Below are 17392 nucleotides of genomic sequence, written 5' to 3' on the forward strand. Positions count from 1 at the left end.
GGTGGTGGTGTGATGAATTGGGTGATTGGGATTGACATGTATACCCTGATGTGTATAAAATTGATGACTAATAAGAGCCTGCTATATAAAAAAAAAAAGATTTGTGCACTCAACTAAGTGCAAGTTTTATCATTTTTAAAAATTTTAAATTTATTTTTTATACAAAACTTTTTATATTTATTTTCACTTTGGATGATCTGTCCATTGGTGTAAGTGAGGTGTTAAAGTCCCCCACTATTTTTGTGTTACTGTCGATTTCCTCTTTTAGACCTGTTAGCAGTTGCCTTATGTATTGAGGTGCTTCTATGTTGGGTGCATATATATTTATAATTGTTATATCTTCTTCTTGGATTGATCCCTTGATCATTATGTAGTGTCCTTCCTTGTCTCTTGTAACATTCTTTATCTTAAAGTCTATTTTATCTGATGTGAGTATTGCTAGTCCAGCTTTCTTTTGATTTTCCTTACATGGAATATCTTTTTCCATCCCCTCACTTTCAGTCTGTATGTGTCCCTAGGTCTAAAGTGGGGTCTCTTGTAGACAGCATATATATGGGTCTTGTTTTTGTATCCATTCAGCAAGCCTGTGTCCTTTGAGTGGAGCATTTAATCCATTCACGTTTAAGGTAATTATCGATATGTATGTTCCTATTACCATTTTCTTAATTGTTTTGGGTTTGTTTTTGTAGGTCCTTTTCTTCTCTTGTGTTTCCCACTTAGAGAAGTTCCTTTTGCATTTGTTCTAGAGCTGGTTTGGTGGTGCTGAATTCTCTTAGCTTTTGCTTCTCTGTAAAACTTTTTATTTCTCCATCGAATCTGAATGAGATCCTTGCCAGGTAGAGTAATCTTGGTTGTAGGTTTTTCCCTTTCATCACTTTAAGTATATCATGCCACTCCCTTCTGGATTGTAGAGTTTCTGCTGAGACATCAGCTGTTGACCTTATGGGAGTTCCCTTGTATGTTATTTGTCGTTTTTCCCTTGCTGCTTTCAATAATTTTTCTTTGTCTTTAAGTTTTGCCAGTTTGAGTACTATGTGTCTCAGTGTGTTTCTCCTTGGGTTTATCCTGCCTGGGACTCTCTGCGCTTCCTGGACTTGGGTGGCTATTTCCTTTCCCATGTTAGGGAAGTTTTCGACTATAATCTCTTCAAATATTTTCCGGGTCCTGTCTCTGTCTCTTCTCCTTCTGGGACCCCCATAATGCGAATGTTGTTGCGTTTCATGTTGTCCTAGAGGTCTCTTAGACTGTCTTCATTTCTTTTCATTCGTTTTTCTTTATTGTGTTCCACAGCAGTGAATTCCACCATTCTGTCTTCAGGTCACTTATCCATTCTTCTGCCTCAGTTATTCTGCTATTGGTTCTTTCTAGTGTAGTTTTCATTTCAGTTATTGTATTGTTCATCTCTGTTTGTTTAATTCTTCTAGGTCTTTGTTAAACATTTCTTGCATCTTCTCGATCTTTGCCTCCATTCTTTTTCCGAGGTCCTGGATCATCTTCCCTATCATTATTCTGAATTCTTTTTCTGGAAGGTTGCCTATGTCCACTTCATTTGGTTGTTTTTCTGGGGTTTTATCTTGTTCCTTCATCTGGTACATAGCCCTCTGCCTTTTCATCTTGTCTGACTTTCTGTGAATGTGGTTTTTGTTCCACAGGTGGCAGTATTGTGGTTTTTCTTGCTTCTGCTGTTTTCCCTCTGAGTGCACAAATCTTAAAAAAAAAAAGAACCTAATAGTATTTGAAAATTCAACAAAAGGTCAATCAATGAATGAAATTGTGCAAGTACAGAAATACTTAGAAAAAGTTTTCCCTGTTAGGGAGAAAGGGATGCAACAGAAAGCTCTTAAGTCAGTCTTCTCCAAGTAATTTCTAAGATGGTTCATACTGTGAGAGGCAGTTTGGCACAATAGAATCTGACGAGAGTGAGTTAGACTTATAATTTATTTAATGTGAAGTACTTTGGTCCAGTTCATTATCTCTTGCAGCTTAAGTTTTCACATATGAAAATAGGTGGCACATAGTAGACAATCTATACATATTATATATAAATAAGACATTAGAAAATTTTTAGCAAATGAAAACCAGTGGGATTTCTTTTAGTATATGATATTTTTAAATGTAATATGAAACTTACCGTTTTCTTTATCTAGGACATTGCTAGGGGCTGTCCATGAAAGTTGAATATGATCTTCTTTAAACTTAGCCTCAGGGTCTGTAATTTTAGCAGGTGAGAACATGTGAAGGTGATTACCAGGAGGAGGAGCTCCTGATACAGTAAACGACACTCTAGAGGTTAGTCTGCTAAAGTCCATTTCAGCTTTTGCCACGTCACCTTTGACTCCAGGTCTGGGCCGGTTCTGTATAATTTTACCTACCAAAAAAGCAATTTTGTAACTTTTCATATTGTGATACCTATTCTTTATTTCATAATCTCATTTGCAGCTGTAGAGGGTTAATATTGATTGATAGCAGCCATTGAAAAAGTAACAGCTTTTAGTGAAAAAAAAGCTTGTTTTATTGGTGTCATTTAAAGATTGATGAGGAGGGACTTCCCTGGTGGTCCAGTGGGTAAGAATCCGCCTCCAAAGTAGGGGACATGGGTGCGATCCCTGGTTTGGGAACTAATATTCCACATGCTGTGGGGCGACTAGGTCTACGCGCTCAAAAGCCCGTGTGCCACAACTAGAGAGCCCACTCACTGCTGCTACTGAGCCCACAGGGTCTAACTAGAGAGGAGCTTGTGCCCCAAAACGAAGAGCCTGCGCCGCAACAAAGAGCCCGCATGCCACAACAAAAGATCCCACATGCTGCAAATGAAGATCCTGCAACTGTGACCCAATGCAGCCAAATAAATATTTAAAAAATAAATAAATAAAATTGATTAGGAGACGTGCAATGTTAGTACTATCTTTTAACCTATCCATCTTTACTTCTTGACTGTAAATTCTTCAAGGACAAGGATGGCAACTTATTTATCTCTGTAGCTCCAGCATCTAGCAAAATGCTTGCCACCTAGGAGGTGCTGAGTAATTTTTTTTTCTCAATGTAAATGAACCGAAGGACATGTAAACAAAACATATTGGAAGCATAGTCCTATGCTAGGTCTGTTAACATAAATATGGTTTTGAAACATAAAGGTGATTATATAACTAGGTTTTCCATAGTACATTATAATTTAAATGCTTGCCACATATAATTTACCTAAATAAATGACACATTTCTATTTTAATGCCACTTACCATTTTCAACATAGCCTGGTATGTATAGAGCTTTGTTCTGTTGTTGTCTTAAACTTAGCTTAGCCATGTTGTTTCTTTCCTGGGCATGTCCTTTTAAACTGTATCTACCACTTCCATGACAATCTGTAAAATATCTTGAGTAGATGCCATCATTCTTGACAGTATCAGTACCTTGATATTGAAATGTAATATTAGACATACAACAAAGTAAAAATGACAATATCAACTTCATGAGCACTAGTGATGGAAGCTATTTTGGGCAATAGTATAGCACAATTTTTTAAGCACATGAACCCTAGAATCAAACTACTTGGGTTCAAAGCCTGGCTTGGCCACTTGCCAAACTTTGACTTTGGAAAAGTCTAATTCATGGTAAGCATTCAATTAATATTAGCTATTATTATTCCATAAGAGACTCCTAACAAAATAAGGAAAATATAACTAAACCTCAGAAAGCATATGCAAAACACCGACACTAATGAAAATAGAGAAAAACTGTACTCTTGTTACATGGAAAGGCAAAATTGTTCATAAAATTTAAAGAAGATAAATGTGCTCATGTTTATGCCTAGACAAGATAACTAATTGAAAAGTTAAAAAGTTTTAAAAACATTAAAATTAAATTCACTTAATATATGTTTCATTAGCATATATAGGAAATATTGACTTCTAAGTCATGTGATTATAGTAGGATTTTAAGTTCAGTGGAAGTTGACGCAGATTCTTATTACCTGCACCGTTGTCCCATAGCTCTAATGTTACTTGATGTCCATATTCGGTTTCTATAATGGCTGTTACATTGATTCCCAGTACAGGCAAAAACCCTTGACTGACTTGTGCATAAACAATCAGTGGGTTAGGGTAATGGGCTGTAGTTTGACTTGTGACCTGTTTCAATTACTGGGAGTGTAGTAGGACTTCTTGCTCGAGTAGTCACTGTCACCATTTGCATTTGAGGGCTGGCATGATTATTTAGAAGGCTGTAAGTCCAAGTACCTGTCTGAAAATTTTAAAAATAGCTATTTGAGAGCTTTTGTAATATCTTCCTACTCCTGTATATGATGTTATCTTCATTTTTTCCTCAAAATTGGTTGATAAAGCATGGAGAAAATTTAAAAAATATTCTTACTTCTGCAATACCTGGTATTCGAAGACAAGCAGATCAAATATTTAGCTTATCTTCTTTGAAATCTGAGGTTTTATATTTCTTTCCTTGTGGACCTTGGAGAAGAATTTCTGGCTTTTGTATTGTCCATGTGACAACAAAGAAAGTGGCATTTCCAATTGTACTGTCCATAGGCACTGTACCATTTATCCATTTCCTTCCTGTAATTGTCAAGGCTTTGCTTTCCAACTGTTACATAAATAAAAACAACAAACATGTGAAACTGATTTGTTATTACAGTTAGTAACATTTCAAAGTTTAGTCAGTTCAGAGTAATTCTAAATATACTTTTAAGATTTCAATTAAAATAACTAAGAATTATTTTGAAGAATTTTGCAAATAAAAAGCATTTATACTGATAAAAAATAGAAAAATCAAAAGAAAAAGTGACTATAAGTATCACAAAAAGCAAATTCAATAAGGATGTTACACCTGAAATGTTTTCAGGCAGAATAGTTATTTATTAGAGAAAGAAGTTACTATTTAGGATAATAAAAAGTTATTACAAGTGTAAAAAGGCAAAGAATTTTTTTAAAGATACTGACCTGAATAGCCTGCTGAGTGATGCTGCCACTTCTAGATGAAATTCTACTGAAAACATTAGTAAGGCCATTTATGTCTTTATTGGCATAAAAATGATGTCCTCCTAAAATGGAATTTTATTTACCTTTATAATACTAATTTTATTTTTTAAATTTTTATTGGAGTATAGTTGATTCACAATGTTGTGTTAGTTTCAGGTATACAGCAAAGTGAATCAGTTATACATATACATATATCCAATCTTTTTTAGATTCTCTTCCCTGTTGAGTAGAGTCCCCTGTGCTAAACAGTAGGTACTTATTAGTTATCTATTTTATATATAGTAGTGTGTATATGTCAATCCCAGTCTCCCAATTTATCCCTCCCACTGCTTTTGCCCCTGGTAACCATAAGTTTGTTTTCTACATCTGTGACTCCTTCTGTTTTGTAAATAAGTTTATTTGTACCATTTTTTTAGATTCCACTTATAAGCGATATCATATTATATTTGTCTTTCTCTGTCTGACTTGCTTCACTCAATATGACAACCTCTAGGTCCATCCTTGTTGCTGCAAATGGCATTATTTTGTTCTTTTTTATGGCTGAGTAATATTCCATATAATACTAATTTTAAATGGGAAAATCATGTTTGCTATTATACTCTTATCAATATACTATAAAATACATTAAAATTTTTATTTTTTAAACTTACAGAAGATGAATTTCCCAGACCTTAGGAACTTTTAATATATGAGTATCCTAGATGTAATCCTACAATAACTAAACCTTGCTCAAAATATGTTAGAACAAAGAAAAAAACTAGCCAAATATTATTTTTATATCAATCATTAGATTTAAGTGCTTTCCACATTAGTAAAGCTGATCTAATCACCAAATAACATTATGAAAATTAAAGACAATTTTTAAACTAGCTGCTTATTTTCTAATTATATCTAAGATATACCAAAACAATTAGAGAGTGACAGTTTAGAATAAAGTAAAAATTGATTAAGTGCAGAAAATAAGTGATACAGGAGTTAATGAAGAGGGAGATAACTTAGGTGTCAGGAGCTGGAAAAGAATGGATTTCAGAGAGCAAGACTCAGTAATCAGGTCTCTAACTCTAGCCTTGGGCAAATCATTTCTATTCTCTAGGTTTACATTTCTTCCTCAGTGAAATAGGGCTATCTGAATCTCTACTTTAAGATTGAGCAGGACAGATGCTGAGCCAGAATTTTGGAACTGCGGTTGAATGTCATTAGTAACCATGGAGAAAGAAGTTTCATTTTGGTGGTATTGGTAGAAAGTGGTGAGAAATGAATGAAGACAGAAAATGTTGACTAATATTAGAAAAAGTTAATATAGGTAGAAATGGAGAGAAGTGGGGGTGGGGAGAGGAAATATATTAACTTGAAGGACAAGGACAAGGAAAGGACAAAGATTAATTTTTTAGGATAGGAAAATTTTGAGCAGTTTGTAGTTTAAGGGGAAAGAGCCCCTGGAATGAGAGAAACTGAAAAAGTGTTTTCTATTCAAACTCTATTCCAAAGGTTTACCTGTCATATCTGACAGTGTCTCCAGTTCTTTGGCAGCAGAAGGTCCCAGAGCAATGGTGTGGATGATCGCACCACTTTGTTTTACCTCCTCAAAGCATAAGTTTATTTCATTATCTTCCCTATCAGTTAGTAATATGATTTCAGAACCAGAAGTGCTTTGGTTACTGTAGATAACTGCCTGATAGTAAAAAACCAGATTATTAATTATAGAATATAATATCTAAATAAATTAAACTAAGAATAAATCTGTTCTTTAGTCTTGGAGAAGTCTTTAGACCTATGCATCAGAATAGGCAAAAGGAAACTTTGTATTGTCATTCCAGGTTTTGTTGGTTTGGAAATGAGTGTAATGTAGAATGGTCTTGTAGGTTTCCAAAGGCAGAATGTTAACAGTGCTTTCACATATACTTAAGCTACCCAAGAGAGAAAGAATAAAACACTGAGAACAATGTCTAACCCATAGTAAGTACTCAATGAATGTTAGCTATTTTTATTATCCCAGGAGATACTTGGGGTAGAGGCAAATGACCCAGGCAGTTTGGAAGTTTGCACACTAGACAACATTTTTAAAGCCGTGACTGAAGGCAGGTGTTCAAAGTTAAATGATGTGACGTGCCTTTTAACGCATTTTAGTTGCTAATTGAAGAATCTCAGGATTTCCTGGAAAAAACATTGACCTGTCATGAAGAAAGAAGTTCCTGAATTTATCAAGTATTATAATTTTGGGGGTATTTTCCTGATTTTTACCAAAAGTAGTGGCTAAGACAATTTACTCAAACAAATTGAGAGTAAATTCTAGCTCCGCCATTTGCTAAATAGAATAGCTAGTGTTTAGTTTCTCTATCATTCATATATATGAATATATATTTATAATAGAGTTCTATAAATAGCTCACTGTAATGATTACCTTTTTGAACTTTGGAGTAAGAAAGAACAGATTTACCAATTACTCTATGATCTTGGGAAAGATATTTAATTACTCTGAACCTCAGTTTCTTTATGTGCAAAATGGGCATAAAAATAGTGCCTGACTAAAACATTAATGGTAACGATAAAGTAAGATCATGAATGTAAAGCATTTAACGTAGGCACTAATGCAGTATATGCTCAATAAATTTCAGATATTATTATGATTCTGTAAGTAAAAGCTTATATGTTGATATGGTTTCTTTACATGAGTAACAGAGGTTTTTTATATGTTTGAATGTAATTTGATATAATCTCTTCAGTAATAGACTCTGTGGTCAAAATGTCATAGATATATATCAAGACATATTAAGAAAAACATGTATGAACCAACATGCGCAAACATTATAACATATTCCCAAGATATAGTACTGTCATATTTTAGAAGTGAATAGACATATATGAGAATTATGATTTTTATAATAATAGCAATCCTTTCTTGAGCACTTGTTTATCTTTTTTATTGAATTATAGTTGATTTACAATGTTAAAAGTTTACAAAGTTTCAGGTGTACAACATAGTAATTTACTCTTTTTATGAATTTACAAAGTTTACAAGGTTTCAGGTGTACAACATAGTAATTCACTCTTTTTATGAATTATACTCTATTTAAAGTTATTACAAAATAATGGCTATATTTCCCAGTGCTATACAATATATCCTTGTTGCTTACTTATTTTATATGTAGTAGTTTTATCTCTTAATACCATACCCTAATCTTGCACCTTTCCCTTTCCTCTCCCCACTGGTAACCACTAGATTGTTCTCTATATCTGTGAGTCTGTTTCTGTTTTGTTCTATACATCCGTTTGTGTTATTTTCTAGATTCTACATATAATTGATAACAGAGTTTTTGTCTTTCTCTGTCTGACTTATTTTCCTAAGCATCATACCCTCTAGGTCCATCCACATTGTTGCAAATGGAAGAATTCCATTCTTTCTTATGGCTGAGTAATATTGCATTGTATATATGTATTATATATATATATACATACACCCTACATCTTCTTTATTCATTCATCTCTTGATGAACATTTGGATTGCTTCCATATCATGGCTATTGTAAATGATGCTGCTATGAACATTAGGGGAGGCTTATTTATCTGACATAGTTCCTATTAAATGAGATAGGTTCTGTTATTTTCCACATTTCATTAATTGAGGAAACTGAGACTTTCTTAGTTGAGTAACTCACCCACAGTCATTTAGCTAGGGCATAATAGAACCAGAATTCCAGGTTTGTCTGAACCTAGAACTTGTGTGTTTTCTTAAAGCAATATGATTTACAGGAAACAGATATCATGAGGAAAGCTAAGAGACGATATTAACTAGTGGCCAAAATGAGAATAACAGTCTCCACTTTGTAGCTGAGGCAATGAGAGAGTCAGTGAAATGAAACGGTTTTCCTTTCACTGAAAAAGAATATAAATAGGCTTAAATAGAGGCTGTCTTAGGTTGGAAGAAATTCAGATGAGTACTGAAGGTGTTTTAATATAGTTCACAATTTTTATTTCATTAAACTTCTATGTATCTGTCTTGAGTTTGGTACTATACTTGAGGAACTACCTCTATCTTTGTGATTTTTAAATGTCAATTTAACTTGATGAACTGAGGTTTTCTTTATCCGTAATATAAAAATATTAATAATCTCCCTCTTCCACAGTCCCCTTAACAGCATTATTTTCTCCTCATAGAAATTCAGACTATGGGAGTGATAAAGAAATGAGGAGCTCCTAACTAAGTAATGATGATTATGTGCACACAGGATTTTTCTTCCCTTTAACCACTCCTCAGCGCAACTCAGTTCCTCAGGAGCATGTGGGTGAAATAACCACACTCAGAGAGGATCCAGCTATGAACAATAGACAACAGAAGGTCTTTAAAAATTATTTAAGTGAGGGACCTCTAAGCTCATGACCCTTGTTCCAAGAGAGCTGGACAAAATTAAAAGCAATGATAAATGGCAAGTGATATTTAGAAAAGCATTCTTATCTTACCTGGAATCCTGCTTTGAGTCCCCTGCAAACTGAAGTTCCACCATCAGCTTGAGGCAGATTTCGGTAAACATTATCATCAGTTTTTTTGTTTTTTTTTGGTATGCGGGCCTCTCACTCTTGTGGCCTCTCCCGTTGCGGAGCACAGGCTCCGGACGCACAGGCTCAGCGGCCATGGCTAATGGGCCCAGCTGCTCCGCGGCATGTGGGATCTTCCCACACCGGGACACGAACCCGTGTCGCCTGCATCGGCAGGTGGACTCTCAACCACTGCGCCACCAGGGAAGTCCATCATCAGTTATTTTTGTTAGATGATTTTGGATTTCAGCAACACTGTCAAATGTAACCATCCCAACCAAGGATCCCTTTTTGATAATTTGAATCAAGTGTAGTTCTGCTGCTTGATTCATTCGAAAGAGACAGTCTTCCTGTAAGAAAAAGATGTCTGAACAATTCCTGAGTTTCCTCCAATCTTGACAGATTGGTGAAAGACAAAGTTCATGGGCCAGAGATCATAATAATAATTGATTACTGTATTTTAGAGTTTAACTTCTTCATTATATTAAAAAGAAATAATATTAAAGAAAAACTTTAAAAATCAGTCATATTATACTTGGAAAAGCCTTAAAATTTTATACCTTCTTCTTTAACAGTAAGGAAATAATTTAAAAATGCACACAAAAATGTTTGTTGCAACATAATTTTTGATAACAAGTTGAAAGTCACCAAAATGTCCAGTAATGGGGGTTATTTGACTAAATTATAATATGTGCATACCATATGACCAATAAAACTTGTGTCATGGAATCGTTTTTTTTCCTTGGGGAGTGTTTAAGGTATAGTAAGTAAAAAAAAATCATATTATAAAACGTTATATAAGATATAATCACATTTCTGAGGAGGAAAAACAAAATACATGAACAAGAAAAAGATAGGAATGACATATGCTCCGTAGAATTATGGATGATTTTCGTCTTTTCTTTTTGTTCAGTTATGTTATTTCTAGTTTGTTAGAACTAAAAGTTAAAGAATAAACATCATCTGTAATCCAATAACCTTAATATAACAATTATTTTTATTTCAGTATATTATCTTCTAGTGCTTGTCCATGTAAAATCACTGTACTAAAATTTATTAGAATAATAAAAATATTTTTTAGTTAGCTTAGTAGAACTAAACCTAAGATTAAATTATATTTCTATTAGCTTAAATACCTAATTTAGGAGAGCTAACAAATAAACGTCTTACTGAATTCATGCTTCCAGATTTATCAAGTAACGAACAGACTACCCGCTGTTTGGACTTGAGTAACGAAAATGTAGGATGAGTTGGTGGATTCATTTCTCTCATGGGAGATATATTCTGAAAGTCATCAGAGTCCATGATTACATCCCACGTGGTTCTGCCATTGCACATTTTGTTTTGTAGGTTTGGAGCTTCTGTATCGTGTGTTTTTTCTGTACAAAATTCAGTCACCTGGGAAAAATCAGTTGAAAGACAGTAGTACGGTAACTGATGAGGCATTACCTTCCTTTCCAAATATACAGTTGGCTGCCTTGTACATCCTCCACAGATTTTATCTCCTGACAATTAAAAATTATTTCATAATCTAACATTCTCACATCCATTTTGCATACTTGAATGGAGAAAAAGCAAATTAAAACCATCAATATGCACTGGAAATTTATTTGGTAATTCTTTTAGGTATAGGTAGATCATAGCACTGGGGGATGATGGTGGCTGACGCAACTGCTTAAGCTAACTTCTTACTTTCCCTTCTAGACTCTTGGGGGACTCAAGCCTTGAAATAAGTTTAATGGAAAAAGGGACAGGATTTGCAGTAATTTCTAGCTTCCCCCTAAAAGTGGAGTAAAGCAAATGGCCTTCTTTAATTGCCTAAGTATTTTCTATCTCTTTATAGTTTATTGAAAAACTTGAGAACAGATATTCTAACAATCTCAAATGTAATTGGCTCTGGTGAACTTAGACATAAATAAAATAATACTCCCGAAAAAGTAATGAAAATGTGGGAAGAAAATGAGGAAATGTGATTGCTTCTCTTTGAGTTGCAAATAGTGAGTTGTATCCAGTAATTCTGCCAAATGATATTTCATTACTATAGAATCTATGAAAATCCTCCAAGTTTTGAAACCTAGTAACTTGGAAAAACACTAGCATAAACTAGTAGCATTCAGGAAAGAATTCGTCTTGCAGTAAAGCCTCAGCTTTATAAATATCATTTTGTTTTTTTAAATGACCTCCTCATATAAATCTCTTGCTGTAAGCTCAGATTTAGAACTAAATTATTAAACCTGAATACCTTTTATTCAAGTTTTAAGAGTTTGTTTTCCTTCTGTTAAGTTTCTGATCTACATTTTTCAGAAGGGGTTATATTGGATGGGAGAAAAATATAGTTTTCAGTCAAAGCAGTGATTTATAATCAACTTGATGATATGAAATGCCTACCAAATGTGGCTCCTCTTGCTACTGTCACTGCCTTTATTCAGGGCCTTCAGGTCTCTTATCTGCCTACTGCCATGGCCCTCCAACTGGTCTCCCTGCCTCCACTATCTCACTTCCTTTTGTTTTTCACACTCAGTAGAATTATCATCCTGAAAGGATAAGCTGGTTACATCACTAGACTGAAGTTGATAAAATAAAATCCAAACACCTTAGTTTTGTAGGTTCCAATTTTGTGTTTCAATTTCATTTCTTGCTTCTTCCTCACCATGTATGCTTTGCTTATAGAACATTGAACTTTTTCCTGTCCTTAGAGTATGCCAGAAACTTTCACAAGGCTCTCGCTAATACAAATGGAAAAGGAAATTTGTGCAAATTAGAAAAAGGTGCCCTTTTCTCAAGTTCTTTTATTGCTGTCTACCTGAAAAGTGTTCTAATAAATATGAAAATCTTTAGTGACCATGATGCAAGTAATTTGGGCAATGCTCAACTTGTACAGTCATGTGTGGCATCCTGTATTTTTCTTATTTTTTAAAATCTTTTTTCTTTCTTTCTTTCTTTTTACATCTTTAGTGGAGTATAATTACTTTACAATGTTGTGTTAGTTTCTGCTGTATAACAAAGTGAATCAGCTATATGTATACATATTATCCCATTATCCCTTCCCTCTCATCCCTGTATTTTTCCATCTTTGTTTCTGTAAACCTGTTTCTTTGCCTAGAATACCCTTCCCCTTCCTGCTTTAGCAAGTTCATACTAATTTTATTTCCAAATCCCAGCTCAAAACTCATCTCATTAGACACAATTTTCTGACTTTCAGTTGGAGACATTTGCTGTACTCTCATGGCACTTAGTTTCTACTTCTTCCTACTTTGTATTCATATTTATTTTTCTTTTATCTCTACTTCTCTCACTAAATTGAGTTCTTCAAGAACAGTTATTTTTAATTATTTCTATATTTTTTCAGTTCCTAACATGGACATGAAGTGGGAATAATGAATTTTAAAGAAAGAAAATCATGGACTTGAGTATTCATTATTTCAGATCATGTTTCTCTTGAGTCTGAGCTTATGCCCTGGGTACAGATGCTATGCAATATATTTAGTCTATGTTACGATAATTAGAAGGTTGTGTTATTATGGACAAGATATATGGTTAAAGTACAGTATTTATCTCTGAGCCATATCTTATATAATTAGTTGCCCTCCATATTTCAGTTACATGATTTTCTTTCATTTTAATTTATTTTTCAGGTAGGCAGCATGAGTTATCTCCTCATAGTCAAATGCTTTTGGAATTTATAGTTTGGTACAGACAGTATATATTCCAATTATCCTCTTGCGTCACATGATCTGATATCTATTTGGATGCTGAACTTTGGCTGCCTTTGTGGATCCAGATTCAGCAGGTTAAAGTGAAACTTCTAGATTCATGTTTCAGATATTCCCAGGAGGGAGTTTTATTAGGCTGGAAAACAATTTCTACTTAAATATCTCACTGGATTCATTTAGGAGTTTTAGAAAAAAATATCGAGTCTATATTTTTACTCAGGTCCTTCATCATTAATGCCCTAGACCCCAAAACAATTTTAAATCTTATTGGAAATAATAGGCCTTTCCAAACCTCTACCCATAGAAGTCTATGTTGCTAGTAATTTGGTATACGAAAATTTGCTTCTTTCAAATGTTAGTTTACTATCTAGAGATAGTATACTTTATTTTGATTTGTTGTTTTTGATAACTTTCATATGTTTCATATTTTAAAGTCTTTTTTACATGTTTCGAAACTTTCATTAGGTAGCTATAATATGTTTGCATTAATTAAGGCTGGATTTATCCAGGGAAAGAGACAATTCCCTATTATCCAAATATTTTATAAATTAAAAAAATTAAAAATTTTAAGTTTATGTTATACTTACCTTGTGCTAAGCACTGTAATCGTACTTTATTTATATTAGCTCTTATAAAACTAACAGCAATAACACTGTAAAGTGAGTTTTATAATTCCTGTTTAAAAGACTAGAGAATTAAATCTCAGATTTAGCGGTTTGCTCAGAGTGACACAGCTCGAAAATTACAGACTGGGTTTTGACATCAGATCTGTCTGACTCCAAGTCACCTGTTCTTATCTACTGAGCTTTATACATTCAACCAAATATTTCAGGTCAAACATTAGCTTTGGAACTTGAATTATTGTGTTGTTATTTTTTAATTGGTCAGATTGGTGATTGTGAACCTCTCCTCTTTTGTTGTTCTGTAGAGATAGAGCCGTTTATGTTTTCACAATATCACTTTGCAAAACTTAGTGTGCTTTAGTGTGAAGATAATGGAAAGTAGAGACTGTCAGTACTTTCCCAAGCTGAATTTCCCAAATTCATTTTCCCAGAATGAATTACTTCGGAATAGTAATATGAATAACACTTAGAAGAAAGAATTAAAAGTAAGGTTGTAGTTCTAGACACAAGTCTACAGAAGTCAAATGAGGGAAGGGATGTAATAAGAAATTCTGTGATGCCAATGAGAAGGGTACAGTTCTACCTCTGAAGAAAAAAGAAAGCAGGCTAGTAAGAAAGGGTGGAATAATTTCCAGATACACCCTGACAAGACTGGACACACAGGACTGGATAAAATGGCTATTAATTAACTGTCTTAGTAATTTCCCTTATTTCTATTGGTATATATAATTTCATAGTAGAAAATCCAGCTTCCCTAATTAATTTTTCCTAAAGGGTTCCTTTGTGAGACTAGGAAAAGAAGGTACTTACAGAATGGAGACTTTGCATAAACATAATGGACTCCCTTGCAGTCTGGGATTTTTCTGGGATGAATATACATTTTGCTTCATACAGCCTTGTCTATGAGTCACGTCTGCATGGCCTTGTTATGCAGCTGCCTCCCTGGCATTTCTTGAAAACCACGTTTATACCAGTAATATGAATTGAACATCTGTGATGAAAGAATTAGATTATATTTGTACATGAAGGCCAGAGAAATTATGAATAAAGATTAACATCCTAAAATCATTCCCTCAGTGATAATTGCTCTAGACCACGTACCAACATTCCATTTTGACAAAAGTAGGCAGTGTCTTCCCCCTATTTACCATGATTTCAACAAGAACAATGATGTTAATTCATATTTCTTAATGTTTACTGCTCATTAATATGATTAATATATCTATTATCCTTGTGACCTTGAGTTTAAGATGATAATTCCTAATTCACAAGGATGTTGTGAAAATTGAGTTAAGAGATACAGAGGAGTTGCTTCCCAGCAGGGAGAGGAGAGTCAACATTATGCTTAAAACCCTCTTAAATTTCTTATGTATGGTACACATATACATATATATATACACACGTATACATATTGCTATATAGATGTATACATATATGCATGTATACCATACATACAAAACCATGTGTGGTTTTTGTGTTTACAGCATTTTACAATTTACATTTGAAAATCACTGAGCTAGACTGAAAGAAGAAATGAAAATAAACCCTGCATGGAAATGCTTGTGCATTCAAACCTTTTGGTCTTTATAATTGTCAAGGCCCTGGCAGAGAATGAGGTGGGGTGGGGTATGGGTAAAAGATAAAAAGAGTTCTTGTTTATCTGCAGGATTTACTCCCATTCTGTGTTAATATTAAACTTCAAAACATTAATCTATTTAAATAAATTTATTTGTATTGCAAGGATTAAAGGAGATGGTTAGTCATGTTTTCCAAGAGGGTTAGCTCTAGAGTAAAAGCCTGAAAACTAAACTTACACTGCCTCCAACAAAGTGCCTGGCACACAGTAGGAGCTCAATAAATGTTATTTTAGATACTTGTTTTTACTAATATATCTCTTTTTATGACTGATAAGGAAACTCATTTATTTTTCATTAATTTATTAAAAATTGGTTGTTTGATACATTCTTTGTTTAGCTTTTACTTTGTACCATGTCCAAGGCTAAGGGATTAAAAAAAAAAATCAGCCCTCAAGGATCTTAAAACACAGACAATTACTGCCCAGTGTGAGAGAAGCCCACGCACATTGCTTTGGGAACAGTGTCAAGGATGTCTAACCCCAAATGGAGGGAGAGGAAAGACACTTAGGGAAGAAGCATTTAAACTGAGTCTTGAAGGATGAACAAGCATTGTTTGAATAAGGGAGTCGGTGCTGGGAGGAGTTGCGTGGGAGGAGGTGACAGTAATGAGTGTCCTGGGTTGAAAGCCTCCTCTGTGGGAAAGATTCTAGGCAGCTTAAGAGAGATAAAGCAAACAACACAAAGGCATTTTTCTACCACACCTCTTTTCTCTAATATGTTTTTTATCCTAAAGACTTATTTTCTATTACACTGATTTCTGTTGTTCTTTAATACTCATTAACTACTCCACGTGCTTGACATTTTTAATTTAAATATCTCGTCTATTCATAAATAGGACCTGTCTAAATCTACCCAGAATTATACTTCTTAAAAAATCAATTTTCTCACTTATCCTTATGAAAAGTACTTCTTAAGCTCAAGATTAAATGAAAAATAAATATATTTAATATGAGGCTCTAACAGTTTAATTGATTTCAATGAAATAGATTCACCTTAAAAAGTTATGAATCAAACGGAATAAAAGATTGGGTAGGAACTTGAGCTCTAGCTCTCAGATATCTTAAGTTTTAGGGTACAACGTTTTTCTTTCTCTTTCCTTTGACAATAACATATTTTTAGTACAACTCCCATGAATACTGAAAATTTTCCCAAATTTTGATTGATCTTGATTCCAAGGTGTAATACCAGAAATTGTTGGACAGATATATAGTGGGGCAGGTTGGATATTGCAGTTAACTCTGAGCATTCAACCACTGAGGTAGCCTTTGTTTGCCTAGTACAGAAAATTAAAAAGTCATAAGTGAAAGGTTTTGAAAACAGATTTGTTCAATAGAATGATACATTGTTGCTTCAATAGTGTTTCTTCTGGAAATATAGAATGGCTGGTCCACATTATACTCATCAAATATTCCCCATCGGAGATGGGCCCACTCATGGACAAATACTCTGCATATGAGAGAATATTGCCACTTACAAATTTATGTTTACAATACATGTATCCCGGCTTTTTGAAAGTTCACGTTACACCACTTCACTTTTACGAAAAACCTTAGTACCTGTTTTTGCTAACAGAAAGAAGTTCGAAGAGGACTTTTGCTTTTATGAAAAAAAGCGAAAAGTAAAAATAGCAATCAGCATTTGTTTCGCAGCCAGCTGTTTTACAAACAGCACACACCCAGAGCAGGAAGAATAGCACCACCAAGCTCCTTCCCTGGGAATCACACTCAGCATCTCACCCTCAAACCCCATAGATTTGAACTGTGTTTGTGAGCATCTGTGCTTTATCTCGACATATTTTGTTCATCTGTTAACAAGATGTGTCCTAAGGTAATTGCTTCTTTGCTGTATACAATCTTGACTTATGAAAGGTTTCATAGAAATGCTTCTTTTGGATAGTGGGG

The 17392-nt window shown here is 34.1% G+C and overlaps 1 protein-coding gene across 1 annotated transcript in view; it reads right to left on the reverse strand.

The window, feature by feature from the left end:
- LOC114897945 (calcium-activated chloride channel regulator 1-like) overlaps nucleotides 1–17392 on the reverse strand; it is a 101119-nt gene that overhangs the window by 61334 nt on the left and 22393 nt on the right. The window contains 12 exon segments of the mRNA XM_029226985.1: nucleotides 2132–2368; nucleotides 3237–3407; nucleotides 3968–4119; nucleotides 4121–4236; nucleotides 4366–4590; nucleotides 4947–5047; nucleotides 6480–6657; nucleotides 9444–9520; nucleotides 9724–9868; nucleotides 10689–10916; nucleotides 14665–14845; nucleotides 16833–16941. Coding sequence (XP_029082818.1) covers nucleotides 2132–2368; nucleotides 3237–3407; nucleotides 3968–4119; nucleotides 4121–4236; nucleotides 4366–4590; nucleotides 4947–5047; nucleotides 6480–6657; nucleotides 9444–9520; nucleotides 9724–9868; nucleotides 10689–10916; nucleotides 14665–14845; nucleotides 16833–16941 — 1920 coding nt within the window.

This window comes from Monodon monoceros, unplaced genomic scaffold, assembly GCF_005190385.1.
Source record: "Monodon monoceros isolate NGI ecotype Baffin Bay Population unplaced genomic scaffold, NGI_Narwhal_1 Super_Scaffold_18, whole genome shotgun sequence".
Classification (NCBI taxonomy): domain Eukaryota; kingdom Metazoa; phylum Chordata; class Mammalia; order Artiodactyla; family Monodontidae; genus Monodon; species Monodon monoceros.